Below are 15,990 nucleotides of genomic sequence, written 5' to 3'. Positions count from 1 at the left end.
TGATGCAAGTAGTAGCTACTAGATCCTTGCAATGTTGCACTGAATGCCATTTTGCATCAAAAAATGAGGTCTTTCTCTCTTCGATATGGGCCCATGTTTAAGTGGCTCCAGCTGTCACATTTTGTTCGCAGATATTTCCTTGCAGCTTTTGTCTGTGGGCAGTTGCAGAAGCTAGCTGAACAAACTCTGAGTTTCAGAGTATGTTTAATGCTCAAGAAAACAAACAAATCCAACCTGGTTTAGATCGAGTTCAGAGAGAGATCACAGTGCATGTTCTCTCAGGGTTTTATTAAAGAGGGTTATCTATTCTGCCAGTACCAATTTTTTTGGAGGTCATTTCAAGAGTCATTAATCACATGGGGCCCTATCTTACACACAGCGCAATTGACTTTGTACACCGACGCATGTGTCATTCCGATTTTGCACCCGACACACAGCGGACTTTTCCCTCCACAGACGCACGTCGGTAAATTAGGGAATGAACTTGCGCTCCCGGGGGCGGTTCAGCGAAAGGAGGAGGCGTGTTCCAGCGCAAACGTTCCCTGGTGCTATTTTGCAGGTTTAGAAAACAATTCCTCCACTGACCAGGAGAAACCTAGTCTAAAGTCAGTGGCGCGTTGCGCATGTTATTCATATGCTATTTTAGGCAAGGCAAGTTTATTTATATAGCACATTTCATACACAATGGCAATTCAAAGTGCTTTACATAGAAGAAATTAAAATAATAAAAAGAAATAAGAATAATTAAAACAGTTTAGAAAAATAAAATACAGTACTTATAAAAATAAAAAATAAAGAATATTATTATAGATCTTTCCTTCAAAAGGATTCCCTTAAGAATTTTAAGGGCGCATGCTTGGCCATAATCAATGTAGCGTGTGCACAACGCGCATGCACTTTGCTTCTCTCATCTACACACAGACGCAGCAGTTCTCATTTTTAGAAAACCATACATTATTACAAGGAAAAATATTACCACACGAGGGAAATCATTGTTGTGTCCATGAAGATGTGAAATAATAGGCATAAATCTAGCTTACACATTTACCCAAATTATTATACGCCTGTTTAACGGAAGCTAATCTGGGTGTGTTTCTCCATCCCCAATGTCACTTCTCTGTGTTTTACGGCCCTGACGAGAACGTCGGTCTCCTCGGCTGTGAACCGCTCCTGGCGCTCGTCTGGCAAATCCGCCGTTATAATAGCAATCCGCCATAGAACAAACGCGCCTGCTCTTAAAGGGAATGTGAGATGATGCTCTGATTGGTTTATTTCACGTTACGCCCAAACCACACCTATGAGTAATGAAGCTACTTCAGACCAACACATTTTAGATTTGCGTCGGGTGCAAGAGTCATTTATCCCGCCGGTATAATAGCAACAGCGCCCGAGATCCGCCCACAAAGTTACTTGCGTTTCGCGCTTGATACTTGCGTTTCGGATCGTTAAAATATGGGCCCATAGTGTTTATGGATCATGTTCCATGTTTTATTCAGCAGGAGGTCAATCAATCAATCAATCAATCAATCAGAGGTTGAGGAATACTGCAGTATAGTATCCTAATGAAATCAAATCCTGAAAACCAGCAGCAAAATAGACACCACATTTTAATCTAAATTATGCAAACATTAAAAAGACCATTGTGTTGACACAGACCTTTGGATCATCAAGTTTATTTGCAAATGAATTACAGTGAAGTTTAGTAGTCCACACACCAGTGCTGCACATCCACACTAAACCATTCCTTATTTACACGTTTTTATATTTCATCTCAAATCCCCAAACCAACTGTTCGTCACAAGCTCCCGTGACAAAAAAAATTTACATGATAAATGAGTTTTGAATATATGAAAAATCATACAGCTGAGTAAAACCAGCATTTCAACACTATACAATTGTTTAGATTTGTTAACAAACGTGTTCACATTCCATCACTTCATTTTAAATAGTCAAAATATTAAACTTGAATAAATGTGAAGTTTCCTGTATTTAACGCTGCATGCCTCAGCAACAGAAGCAAAATTAATACTCATGTCTGTATATTAAAGGAAAATTACACTTTTTTTCTCATACTGTGCACATTCTATTACAAAATACCAGATATGGCTCTCACAATGTTTATTTGTGCCTCGAGTGTAGCTTTAACCCTTCGTTCTCCATTTATACATCCACCGTATCGAAACAAAAAAAGAGAAAACATGGAAAAATACATTGGCCTTTATACTTTACACACTGCAATCCATGACTAATGATGACTGCAGTCGTGATGAAGAAGAGAAGGACGGTTTATGATGCATTATTATGACATCACAGCACTCTAGAAACAAGAAAATCAAAGAGCAGAACTGGTGTTGATGGATTTCACAAAACGTCTTATTTTCTAACCTCACACTTGCTCTTTTGAGTTAAATTTGACTAGCTCTCTAAAGTAAGTGTTCAGATAATCTGAACATGACAGAGACTGACTTGAATGGAAGCATTTTCAGGATAAACGATGAAGTGCAAAGGACACAGATATCCCTCTGCAAACACTTAAATGATCAACAGCTATGAAGTAAAGAAGAGAAAGAGAAACTCTACCTGGAAACAGAAATTGTGCGGCTCTTCAGTGCATGTACCTGCATTCATATAGCACCTGAGTTCAGAAAGGCGCTCCGATAACCCCTCAGCGAACGAAATATACATTCTCACCCACCCCGTAACGAGAGGGCACGACATGAAACCGTCATGTGACTTAATAACTGCATACATATACACGTTTATAAAGGATGGTGCAGAGAAGTGTCTGTCTAAATGAATTATGAATGTCATTATATGTGCTCAACCTGCTCATTCTGGCATAATCTAAATCTTGTTCAGTATGTGCAATAGTGTCATGTATATACTGTATGAACCTTCACGACGAGCCCTTTGACTGAAGCGGTAATGAACGCTCTCGGCTCTGCGGTCTGGGCGGGTCAGAGTTCGTTGCAGGCCGAGTTCTCAGTGGTTTTAAACATCAGGATGGAGTTGTAAATTTTCAGCGCAGGTCCTAGTTTAATGCTGAGGATCTTCACCAGGTCCACCTGAGTCAGTAACAGGAAGGCCTCTCCGTCAATTTGCTGAAACCAAACAACAATAAATCAGCTGATAAACACACACACACACACACACACACACACACACACACACACACACACACACACACACACACACACACACACACACACACACACACACACACACACACACACACACACACACACACACAACTGACTGCTGATCTCATGTCTGTTTACAAACAGAGACATTTGGCATTCTGTGACATTTGGTGATTATTCATCATTTTTGCTGGCAATTCAATGGAAAATGTGCAATATATGAAATAATAATGTGTTGATGTGGATATGTATGATCCTACACTGCACAAATGAAAGGTGCTTCATCTCAATTGATTATTTTATCTTCATATTTAGATCAGATCATTTATAATTAAGAATGCACCAATATTAAAATTCTAGCCGATACGATAAGTCTATAATTATTTTCATATTACGGCTGATGATAACGGATTAATGGACAATACTGAAACAATCATTTGTCTAAATAAATTAAAATGAAACCACTAAAAACTAAAATCAATCACTTTAAATGCTACAAGTGAATTTAGACAATCAATCGCATGATTTAGAGTGATTGATTGAGCGTGACAGCTGTGTGCATGGAGTGGATTGGCTGCAGGATATTAAGAGTGTGACACTGATTTAATCCAACAGTTCAATAAACAAGAAGTGTTTCACGTTGAAGTAACTTCCATTTTAGATGCAATAGTTACTTACCTAGTTTTTCAAAAAAATAAAAAGAGAAGCACTGCTGTTCTAATATATATATGCGCATTCTTGCAAAAACACTTGACCTGTCAAATTAGTGGAACACAATAATCGGTTTTATAATATAAAAGACAATAATTTTGTCAGACTTTTGGACCCCAATGTCTGTCAGCACTCATTCATGCAGTTCCCATTTGCACATAGTAAATACAATTAGAAAACAAAAGGTAAAGACACAGAAGAGAACAGGAGGAGAGAGAGAGAGGAGGAAGAGCAGATAGACAGAGAGAGAGAGAGGAAGAGCAGATAGACAGAGAGAGAGAGAGGAAGAGCAGATAGACAGAGAGAGAGAGAGGAAGAGCAGATAGACAGAGAGAGAGGAGGAAGAGCAGATAGACAGAGAGAGAGGAAGAGCAGAGAGACAGAGAGAGAGGAGGAAGAGCAGATAGACAGAGAGAGAGAGAGGAAGAGCAGAGAGACAGAGAGAGAGAGGAGGAGAGAGAGGAGGAAGAGCAGATAGACAGAGAGAGAGGAGGAAGAGCAGATAGACAGAGAGAGAGGAGGAGGAGAGAGAGGAGGAAGAGCAGATAGACAGAGAGAGAGGAGGAGGAGAGAGAGGAGGAAGAGCAGATAGACAGAGAGAGAGAGGAAGAGCAGATAGACAGAGAGAGAGGAGGAGGAGAGAGAGGAGGAAGAGCAGATAGACAGAGAGAGGAGGAGGAGAGAGAGGAGGAAGAGCAGATAGACAGAGAGAGAGGAGGAGGAGAGAGAGGAGGAAGAGCAGATAGACAGAGAGAGAGGAGGAGGAGAGAGAGGAGGAAGAGCAGATAGACAGAGAGAGAGGAGGAGGAGAGAGAGAGGAAGAGCAGATAGACAGAGAGAGAGGAGGAGGAGAGAGAGGAGGAAGAGCAGATAGACAGAGAGAGAGGAGGAGGAGAGAGAGGAGGAAGAGCAGATAGACAGAGAGAGAGAGGAAGAGCAGATAGACTAGAGAGAGAGAGGAAGAGCAGATAGACTAGAGAGAGAGGAGGAAGAGCAGATAGACAGAGAGAGAGGAGGAAGAGCAGATAGACAGAGAGAGAGGAGGAAGAGCAGATAGACAGAGAGAGAGAGGAGGAAGAGCAGATAGACAGAGAGAGGAGGAAGAGCAGATAGACAGAGAGAGAGGAGGAAGAGCAGATAGACAGAGAGAGAGAGGAAGAGCAGATAGACAGAGAGAGAGAGGAAGAGCAGATAGACAGAGAGAGGAGGAAGAGCAGATAGACAGAGAGAGAGGAGGAAGAGCAGATAGACAGAGAGAGAGAGGAGGAAGAGCAGATAGACAGAGAGAGAGAGGAGGAAGAGCAGATAGACAGAGAGAGGAGGAAGAGCAGATAGACAGAGAGAGAGGAGGAAGAGCAGATAGACAGAGAGAGGAGGAAGAGCAGATAGACAGAGAGAGAGGAGGAAGAGCAGATAGACAGAGAGAGAGAGGAAGAGCAGATAGACAGAGAGAGTAGGAGGAAGAGCAGATAGACAGAGAGAGAGAGGAGGAAGAGCAGATAGACAGAGAGAGAGAGGAGGAAGAGCAGATAGACAGAGAGAGGAGGAAGAGTAGATAGACAGAGAGAGAGGAGGAAGAGCAGATAGACAGAGAGAGAGAGGAGGAAGAGCAGATAGACAGAGAGAGAGGAGGAAGAGCAGATAGACAGAGAGAGAGGAGGAAGAGCAGATAGACAGAGAGAGAGAGGAAGAGCAGATAGACAGAGAGAGAGAAGAAGAGCAGATAGACAGAGAGAGAGAGGAAGAGCAGATAGACAGAGAGAGGAGGAAGAGCAGATAGACAGAGAGAGAGAGGAAGAGCAGATAGACAGAGAGAGAGGAGGAAGAGCAGATAGACAGAGAGAGAGGAGGAGGAGAGAGAGGAGGAAGAGCAGATAGACAGAGAGAGAGAGGAAGAGCAGATAGACAGAGAGAGAGAGGAAGAGCAGATAGACAGAGAGAGGAGGAAGAGCAGATAGACAGAGAGAGAGGAGGAAGAGCAGATAGACAGAGAGAGAGAGAGAAAGAGCAGATAGACAGAGAGAGAGAGGAGGAAGAGCAGATAGACAGAGAGAGAGAGGAGGAAGAGCAGATAGACAGAGAGAGGAGGAAGAGCAGATAGACAGAGAGAGAGGAGGAAGAGCAGATAGACAGAGAGAGAGAGGAGGAAGAGCAGATAGACAGAGAGAGGAGGAAGAGCAGATAGACAGAGAGAGAGAGGAGGAAGAGCAGATAGACAGAGAGAGGAGGAAGAGCAGATAGACAGAGAGAGAGAGAGGAAGAGCAGATAGACAGAGAGAGAGAGGAAGAGCAGATAGACAGAGAGAGAGAGGAGGAAGAGCAGATAGACAGAGAGAGAGAGGAGGAAGAGCAGATAGACAGAGAGAGGAGGAAGAGCAGATAGACAGAGAGAGAGGAGGAAGAGCAGATAGACAGAGAGAGAGGAGGAAGAGCAGATAGACAGAGAGAGAGGAGGAAGAGCAGATAGACAGAGAGAGAGAGAGGAAGAGCAGATAGACAGAGAGAGAGAGGAAGAGCAGATAGACAGAGAGAGAGAGGAGGAAGAGCAGATAGACAGAGAGAGAGAGGAGGAAGAGCAGATAGACAGAGAGAGGAGGAAGAGCAGATAGACAGAGAGAGAGGAGGAAGAGCAGATAGACAGAGAGAGAGAGGAGGAAGAGCAGATAGACAGAGAGAGGAGGAAGAGCAGATAGACAGAGAGAGAGGAGGAAGAGCAGATAGACAGAGAGAGAGAGGAGGAAGAGCAGATAGACAGAGAGAGGAGGAAGAGCAGATAGACAGAGAGAGAGGAGGAAGAGCAGATAGACAGAGAGAGAGAGGAAGAGCAGATAGACAGAGAGAGGAGGAAGAGCAGATAGACAGAGAGAGAGAGGAAGAGCAGATAGACAGAGAGAGGAGGAAGAGCAGATAGACAGAGAGAGGAGGAAGAGCAGATAGACAGAGAGAGAGAGAGGAAGAGCAGATAGACAGAGAGAGAGAGGAAGAGCAGATAGACAGAGAGAGAGAGGAAGAGCAGATAGACAGAGAGAGAGAGGAAGAGCAGATAGACAGAGAGAGAGAGGAAGAGCAGATAGACAGAGAGAGAGGAGGAAGAGCAGATAGACAGAGAGAGAGAGAGAGAGAGGGGAAGAGCAGATAGACAGAGAGAGAGAGAGGAAGAGCAGATAGACAGAGAGAGAGAGGAAGAGCAGATAGACAGAGAGAGAGGAGGAAGAGCAGATAGACAGAGAGAGGAGGAAGAGCAGATAGACAGAGAGAGAGAGGAAGAGCAGATAGACAGAGAGAGAGAGAGGAAGAGCAGATAGACAGAGAGAGAGGAGGAAGAGCAGATAGACAGAGAGAGAGAGAGGAGGAAGAGCAGATAGACAGAGAGAGAGAGGAAGAGCAGATAGACAGAGAGAGAGGAGGAAGAGCAGATAGACAGAGAGAGAGAGAGAGAGAGAGGAAGAGCAGATAGACAGAGAGAGAGGAGGAAGAGCAGATAGACAGAGAGAGAGAGAGAGAGAGAGGAAGAGCAGATAGACAGAGAGAGAGAGAGGAAGAGCAGATAGACAGAGAGAGAGAGGAAGAGCAGATAGACAGAGAGAGGAGGAAGAGCAGATAGACAGAGAGAGAGAGGAAGAGCAGATAGACAGAGAGAGAGAGAGGAAGAGCAGATAGACAGAGAGAGAGGAGGAAGAGCAGATAGACAGAGAGAGAGAGAGGAGGAAGAGCAGATAGACAGAGAGAGAGAGGAAGAGCAGATAGACAGAGAGAGAGGAGGAAGAGCAGATAGACAGAGAGAGAGAGAGAGAGAGAGGAAGAGCAGATAGACAGAGAGAGAGGAGGAAGAGCAGATAGACAGAGAGAGAACAGGAGTATTTAAAGCTTTAGCCCTCTGGCCTGATGAACACTCTTGTTAGTGGTAAACGGGCGAGATGCAGTGACGTGGGATGACTTGACATGCCTAAAAATGTTTTCAATGAGATCTTCTCACATATCCCATCATGCACCGTTCGCTCTCTCTTCCTTAAGCACCATGAGATTCTGTTCCTTAAATGCTCCAGTTCCTCCTGCTGCCAAACCTCACGATGAAGGACTAGTTAAGCACTTCTCTGAGGATTCAGTCATTCTGACTCTGCTCGTAATTAAAGGGAATAATTTACCTCCTCTCTGAAGGTGCGCACTTGTTCTTTGCAGCCTGGAAGTCCTTGGATAAACTCAATCACCTACAGAATAACAATGAGGATTAGAGGAGGTACGACACTGCAGTTTACAACAGCTGGGTTCAGAACCAATCAGCTGACCTACAATAACACAGCATTAACTCAACAAAGCGTAACAGGTGTACCTCATCCACGCTCCACGCTGCCACTTTACCGGCCGTGATGCCCGCCACTGTCGGAAGCAGCTTGCTGTGCTGATCCCAGCAGTGAGGCATGCTGGGAGACGGGCTGGAACATGGCATGAATACAGACTGGTGCAAAGCCTGCTGCAGAGTCAACTCTAAGAGAGAGAGAGAGAGAGAGAGAAGGGAGAGTTATTAAAGAGCTATTCTGCCCTTTCTCAAAGTCTTGATGTTTCTCAGGCTCTACTAGAACAGGTTTTCCTGCTTGAATGTTGATTATTCTCCTCATATTCTCCATTGTTGCGGATCCTCTCTTCCCAGTCTGTCAGTAACGCTCTGTTTACTTCCTGTCTCTATGACGCCTCTCCTTCTGAAAAGCACACTGTGCTCTGATTGGTCAGCTGGATCAGTGTGTCGTGATTGGTCGAGCACTTCGAGTGTGTTTGGGAAATGTCCCGCCCCTTTCCATAACCACCAGTTTAACACACTACTAACTAACTCAACCAGGCCCCGCCCCTTTATTCTGCGTATAGCTTGGGCACAAATTATTAAAAATTAGGAATATTGTGATATGTTCGTTCCCGGAAGAAAACATCTCAGTTACGACTGTAACCATGGTAACCTGAGAAAGACACTGTGTTAAATCCATTTAATGATAATTAATATCCATCCATAATCCATAATCCATTTTCATGAGGGCAAGAGGACACACAGCTCTGCTATAGTTACATTATTACAGACTCAAATAGGCAAAAGTCCACAATTAAATGTACAGTAAAAGATATTAATGATCAACATCCATTAGTTTTTTTTTTTTATCACTATTTCACATTTCTCAATACTTAGGTGACTTGTTCTACTCTCTTCACTCAGTGATCACAGCATCAGTCTATGTGAGGTAAGCCGAGGATCATTTATCATTGCTTTGACACAAAATGCATTCAATGCCGACATCTTTCAATTGACATGAATTCTTTTCTCACTTAAGACACAAACATCACCAAAACTCAATGACCACTGGAGATGGTCCTCACTGCAGAACACGAAATCCAGGGGGAGGAGTTGGATCCAGATCCAACTCCTCCCACCTTACATATACCTAAACCTACCAAACTCCACCCCCTGATCCCTAAACCTACCCATCTCCACTCCCTGATCCCTAAACCCACCCCTAAACCTACCCATCTCCACTCCCTGATCCCTAAACCCACCCCTAAACCTACCATCTCCACTCCCTGATCCCTAAACCCACCCCTAAACCTACCCATCTCCACTCCCTGATCCCTAAACCCACCCCTAAACCTACCCATCTCCACTCCCTGATCCCTAAACCCACCCCTAAACCTACCCATCTCCACTCCCTGATCCCTAAACCCACCCCTAAACCTACCAATCTCCACCCCTTAGATCTGATCCAGCTCCACCCCCTGGATCTCGTGTACTGCAGTGAGGTGCTACTGACCCTACAGGCCAAATTGCACACGTTTACATTCTCTGTTCAAAACTGTTCAAAGTAAGTTAAAAACCTAACAAAACACAAACATGAATAAGAGAAATTTGCACCATTTCTACAGTAAAACCATATTGAAATATATTCAGAATCCAAGAAATCCCATGCTATCAAAGCAATTAGATGAAACTGAACACCAACACGTCTTTGAGTTTCATTACCATCCAGTCAAAAGGGGAAAACTTAGGAATGATTTAGTACTGTAATGTAAACATGGGCCGTGAGATTCAGAACTCTTTCAGAAGATGTGTAATAGCGCCCCCTACCGTATAACAGTGGAAACACGGATTGCTGAAAAATTCTGTCAATGGCGAGGAAAGCGTTAAAAGTCTCCATGTGTGAATCCTGCGTCTAATACCACGCTATACATGACAGACAAGTAAGAGTGACTTTTCTCTTTTTCTCAGCATTATTGCCGTTTCATTATTATTGATGACATCATAGACAGTGGCAGGTCTAATTGGCTGCAGTAACACTAATTAAACTGTTTAAATCTGAGAGATATTTGTTGAAATTTGACAGTGAAAGTAAATCTTGTTCATAATTGACAAAATTACTGTCCTCATCTGTGCTCTTCACCTTGTGGGTGTTGCTATTTTTTCATTTGTTTGGAACCGCCTTATGAATAAAGTAGCCTTCTTGCGGCGCCAAAAGCCATGGAAATTCATCAGCTTCTCAACTGGTCCACTTCAGCGCTCATGAGCCGTCGTGCTCCGTGCTGGAGGCCGAACACTGACACAACACCCTCACCCACCGCTGGCCGTTCATGGCTCATTCACTCTGACAGAGTCCTTCTTTGAAGTTGGAACAAAAAGGAACTGGGCTGCGTTTCCTAAAAGCATCATGAGCCCAAGATGATCATGGAGACCATGTTATCTACAATCAACTTAGCTCACAATGCTTTCGGGAAACACGGCCCAGAACGTTTTAAGAAAGCGTGCTTATCTCAAGATAACGTCGTCAATACAGGAAGATGTCATCTCTCTGCACTTAAAGGTGCTGTAAGTGAACCGCTACTGATGACCAGTGATTTTCCAGCAGAGATGGACTTTGTGTTCTTTGGGGTAGACAGATGCAAGTGACGTTCTGTGTTGATGCTTTGAAGCAAAGTTTCAAAAACAAAATTATAAAAGTGGGGTGAACAACTCTATTTATTTAGCTGCTTTCTCCTGTGTCACCTAAGCCCCTTTCACACAGCGCGTTGATCCCGGGAAATTGCCGTAAAATTGCTTGAGTGCCTTCTGTGTGAACGCAAACACGTCCTGGGATTGATGCCGGGATCGACGCCGGGATGGGGACCTAGTAACATTGCCGGGATCAGTCCCGGAACGCGCCCTCTGTGAACAAAAGCCAGGACCAATGCCGTAAGGGGTGTGTCGTAGTGATGACGCACGTGCCATCGCGCGACTCTGTTGATCTTAGAAGAAGTTTGTGTTCGTCATCAAACAAAGAAAGAACGAAAAAAAGTCTGCAAACTGGAATGAAGCCGAGACCAGGAGCTCCTTACTATCCGCGCTGAAGCTGAGATCGTTCACCAGCTTTGTGGAACAGTACGCGATGCGTTGGCGTACATGTTTTCGACGCGTACGTTACGCGTCACATCCTGACGTCGCGTGTCTTACGGGATGTGTGTGAACGCACTCACAGATTCCGGAAAATCAATGGCAGTGTGAATTAACCAAAATCAAACCATCCCGGGACACATTATATTTTCCGTAATCTCTGTGTGAAAGGGGCTCTTCAGTAGCAACAGCTGTTGCTCTGATGATGCAAATGTACTGTGGTTCTGGCACAAAAACACAGTGTGAACACAATCGCAGATGAAGGGGGCGCTATCGAACTCTGCTTCGGACTAAGTGTGAAAGCACCCTTATATTCAGACCTTCACAACATGCTCGTACTTCAGTGTGAGTAGCGCTCTAGTGATGACACTAAGGTGAATGAGTGCAGTCAGTACTGGATAATCACTGCACAGTTATCAGGCTATGGATGCTCAGTTTCAGACATTCATTAACAGAGCACATAGCCAGTGGGAACCATCTGATGTCTGTTATATAAACACATAAATGTCTCTGATAATGGCCCTATCCAAGTCATTAGCTGTCATAAAAACACTTCCTCAAGGGAATTCATAAAAACCATGCGGCAGAGTACATCTAGATATCTAAGTGGCAGTAGAGTATGTTTGTTCTCAGTCTATTAAACCTGGATGAAACTCTCCTAAATCATCCTCTAATGTACTCCAGTGAAAAAGTAAAAAATGACACGAACTTGCACTAGACACTCAAAAAGACAAATGAAGTGGCGACGAGAGTGCGTATATCAGGTTATGTCTCAGTGCAGTGTGTTTGTTTCATATAATTATTGAGGCATTAGAATCTGAATGCATTATGGGATGCCAGTGCAAAATTCGCAATTATTTCTATAGCGCTTTATACAATAGAGATTGTTTCAAAGCAGCTTCACAGAAATTAACTGGAAAATAACAGTGTTAATGATGCAAAGTTCGTCAATAAAAAAACAACATTTAATTGAGCTGTAAAGCAGCTCTACAGAAGAAAATAGCGTAATTACTCACATCAATTCAGTTTAGTGTTGATTAAGTTCATTTGAATAATAGTGTTGATGTTGCAAAGTTAGTGTGTGAATGCAGTTCAAATTTGCTCTCATTTGATAGTATCAGTGCAGTTAAATCGATAATATTACTGAATATTATAAACAGTTTGGGTTTTTAGCTTATACTATATTAAAGTCTCATGTCTCACAGCAGTATTACCGCAGTTCAACAATCAATTAAAACAATATTGACGGAATGAATATCCTCTTTTGAGTCCTGCTGTTGTGAAAGCACATGATGGTGAGTAAATGAGGACAGTTTTTTGGGGAATTTAAACTATCCCTTTAAATTCACCCCTATACTCTTTTAATTGCGCAACACTTGCGGAATATTGTTTGTATACGCCCTTCTCTTAACTTTGGAGATGCTGAAACTGTTATTCATGCTTTCATAACTACTGTAACTCCTTATACAGCGGCCTACCCACCAAAGCAATACATCGCCTACAAATGGTACAAAACTCTGCTGCTCGAGCACTTACATATAATACAAAATCTGCACATATTATCCCTATCCTTCATCAACTTCACTGGCTTCCAATAATAAGTTGATTGCGTGTTTCTTTTGTCTGTCTACTATTTGTATTATTTTGTGAAGCGACCTTGGGTTCTTGAAAGGCGCTATAAAAAATAAACATATTATTATTATTATTATTATTATTAATTGTGATTTTGTGCTAAAAGAAAATCTGCCAAAACTGTCAACTTAACATTTTATCCAATATATTACGGCATGTGTGATGGGGAAATGCACTGCATAGTGGGATTGACCCATTTCCCCAGAAACTCCCACAGTTCCACTTAACTTCTGGCAGGATTTACCGTATTCAAGCATATGCCCAGGTGCACACATCTAAAGGTTTTTGGTCCGCAATCACATTCATCATCAACATATCTGTCCTCACTGGCACTATCCCACCACAGTCAAGCAGACTCGGGCATCTCCACTGCCTTACAACCCACTCTAACCATACAAACCATCCCTGAGGCCTGCAAGAGCTGCCTCCAAACCGTCTGTGCTCATTCTGTGTCAGCTCACGACACCATTAATCACCAGATCCTCCCATCACAACCGCTCTCTGCTGCTTCGAGTCCGGCTTCATCCTCTAGAGGAACCGTGTCAAAGTCACGTCCCCGGCCGAACACCCCCCAGGCCCTGCCACACACCCGGCAGCCGCTCATGCAGGTTTGCATTATTTACCATCAGGGAGAGTCATGGCTCTCGTCGTCTCTAGACCGGATCACTGCTCTTCAACTGAACCTCTGCAAATGATCCAGGATGAGCCTAAAGGCCTGATATACTCACGGCAAAGTTATCTGCTTTTTTATTCTTCGCTTTGGGGTAAAAATAGGTTTTCCTTTTCAGTGACACACTGTTAGCGAACATCCCGATGGCGTCCACGCTGCTGAGAGCTGGAGTATGTCAATATGTGCTGAGCGCTTTCCTCTCAATAACTAAATAAACACACGATACAAATGCCAGCGGTGAGAAAACAGCAGTTCAGAAAGCATCTGATGATGCACCAGCTCTGTGATTCAGCACTCCAGTCACGTCATGTTTATTTCTACAGCACTTTATACTATAGATTGCTGTAAAGCAGCTGTTTTACTGTATTAAATATGAAAAACAGTGTCAGTGTCGCTTTCAGTTAGAATTACAGCTTCAGTTTCTACTATAAAGTGGTTCTCCAATGTGTTCATGCTTTTTAATTGCGTCTGAGCCAAGCGGCAACCCCCGTCTCTCTCTTGAAATCAACACGGAAGTGAATTAAACGGCAATTCATCAACTGGCCACTAGAGGCCGGCTGCAAAAGTGAGTCAAACCTGCATCTCCCCATGTTGAAATGCCCAACTTTACAGCAGAAAAACACATGTTTACAGCCTGGAGCAAAAAGTGGCTTTGGTCTATACAGCTAATGTTGCCCTTCATGACGACTGTGAGGGGGTGAATTTTTTTATAACTCATCCGTTTAAATTATATTAAGCCTTACATTTCTGCATAATTAAGGGTGTGTCCACTTTTGAGTGACAGGTGGATTCCCGCTGCTGTGGTCATTAGTCATCATTAGCCGTCATGTTACCTCAGCTCATTGTCTGACTGTAAAAATAAATAAATCCGGGAGTGACGCTGCCATGATGGCGACGGTCGGCCACGCCCACTTTAGGCTTCAAAAACGGTCTTCAGAAACCTACAGGTGATGTCACGGACACTACGTCCATATTTTTTCACAGTCTATGGTCTGAACAGAAGAAATGAACCGGAGAAGATTGACACCTCAAAAAGGGCGGAGCCTGAGAGCCACGCCCACCTATTACATCATCATCGCCACAGACCAATGGGAGGTGTTTACCGGCCAAAGCTAAATTTTCCAGAAAGTTGCCTTATCGAACTCCCAAAACAAACTCCAAAAGAACTTGATTTTGACCCGATTTTGTTCGTTCTTCGATTTCCCTTGAAGTATATCGGGGCGCACGTTTTCATCTCACTTTACTTGTAGCTTTTCTGCTCACATCAAGGTCAAGAGACATCTAAAGATTCCTGTCAGTGAACTAACTCAGCAATACTCATGTTTCTGCCTCCTCAGGATGAAACGCTTATGCTGTATTCCTCATTTGCAAGTGACTTAAAATAAAAGCACCTTCTAATGATACTTTTTTAGCTAGATTACTGTAAAACATTATTTTTACAGTGTCCTGGCCTAAAATGTCGTTCCACTTGTATCTGCTTTCAGCAGAATAAGCGCACCGACTAAAAGAGCTTGATTTATCGTGGAGAAGATGAAAATGAACTCATTGTATCCGCAGCGTTTGGGGTTTGAGTTTAGGATGCTGTGACCCGAGGTGCTTCAAGTACTTTAACCCAGCTAAGCTGCAATAAACTTCTTCATTAACGTCCTCATCATTTTTTCTCACATTACAATTAAATGTGTCTCGAGCCCCAGAAGATTATCCCTCGCAACGCCCACGATGCTTCCAAGTCCACCCTCACATCTCTCACTCTCCGACTGCCTCTGCGGCCGGACGGAGTTAAAGCGCTTTTAAGCCGAGGAACAAAGGACCCGCTGTTTGAATCCAATCCTCTTCCTCGTTAGTGACTGCCACTAAACCTTTAGAGAGGAAGAGGGAGAGACCAGCTCTTCTGGAAGGAGACACAATCCCAGCACGAAACAGGAAGGTAGAGAGAGAGATGGAGTGAGTCATCACAGGAAGAAATGATTTCAGCTCTTCTGCAAATATGAATCACATCATCAACATCGAATTTCACACGCTTCAGACACTGATTCTGTTGCTGTGTGTGACCGTTACCTTAGGTGGCTCCTTCCACCTGATTTAACCTGTAAAGAAGCAGTTTTTGCATGTAAATATAGACCTTATGTAGCTCCGCCCCTTTTCAGCGCTGCGCTCGTTGTCTTTTGACTTCCGGTCTGTATTTTGACAGCGATTCTGCGTGTTTATTAATGAACGGCTCGTTTTCAAATCTTCCCGGTCGACTTACATTTGTTTAGTCATCCGCTTTAAACATTACAGTCCTCATGATAACTTTCGTTAACTTAACATTAAGTAAATCCACTTCAAAAAGCGAATCACTCCTGGACAGCAGTGCCATAGAAATATACAGAGCGACCGCAAAAACGGAAGTTCAAAGACAATATTCTAAAGATGGCGGCGCCCACGCTTCTCTGGTG

At 43.5% G+C, this 15,990-nt stretch overlaps 1 protein-coding gene across 1 annotated transcript in view; it reads right to left on the bottom strand.

Moving 5' to 3' along the window:
* Window positions 1-1,657: 1,657 nt before the first annotated feature.
* The window catches only part of l3mbtl3 (L3MBTL histone methyl-lysine binding protein 3), a 71,503-nt gene continuing 57,170 nt past the window's right edge, over window positions 1,658-15,990 (bottom strand). The window contains 3 exon segments of the mRNA XM_082147724.1: window positions 1,658-3,101; window positions 7,997-8,059; window positions 8,182-8,336. Of these exon segments, the coding sequence (XP_082003850.1) occupies window positions 2,958-3,101; window positions 7,997-8,059; window positions 8,182-8,336 (362 nt within the window). The 3' untranslated portion in view covers window positions 1,658-2,957.

The sequence above is a fragment of the Leuciscus leuciscus genome (genome assembly GCF_965113295.1).
Source record: "Leuciscus leuciscus genome assembly, chromosome: 19".
In the NCBI taxonomy this organism is placed as follows: Eukaryota; Metazoa; Chordata; class Actinopteri; order Cypriniformes; family Leuciscidae; genus Leuciscus; species Leuciscus leuciscus.
This window is presented reverse-complemented; position numbering and strand designations above follow the sequence as displayed.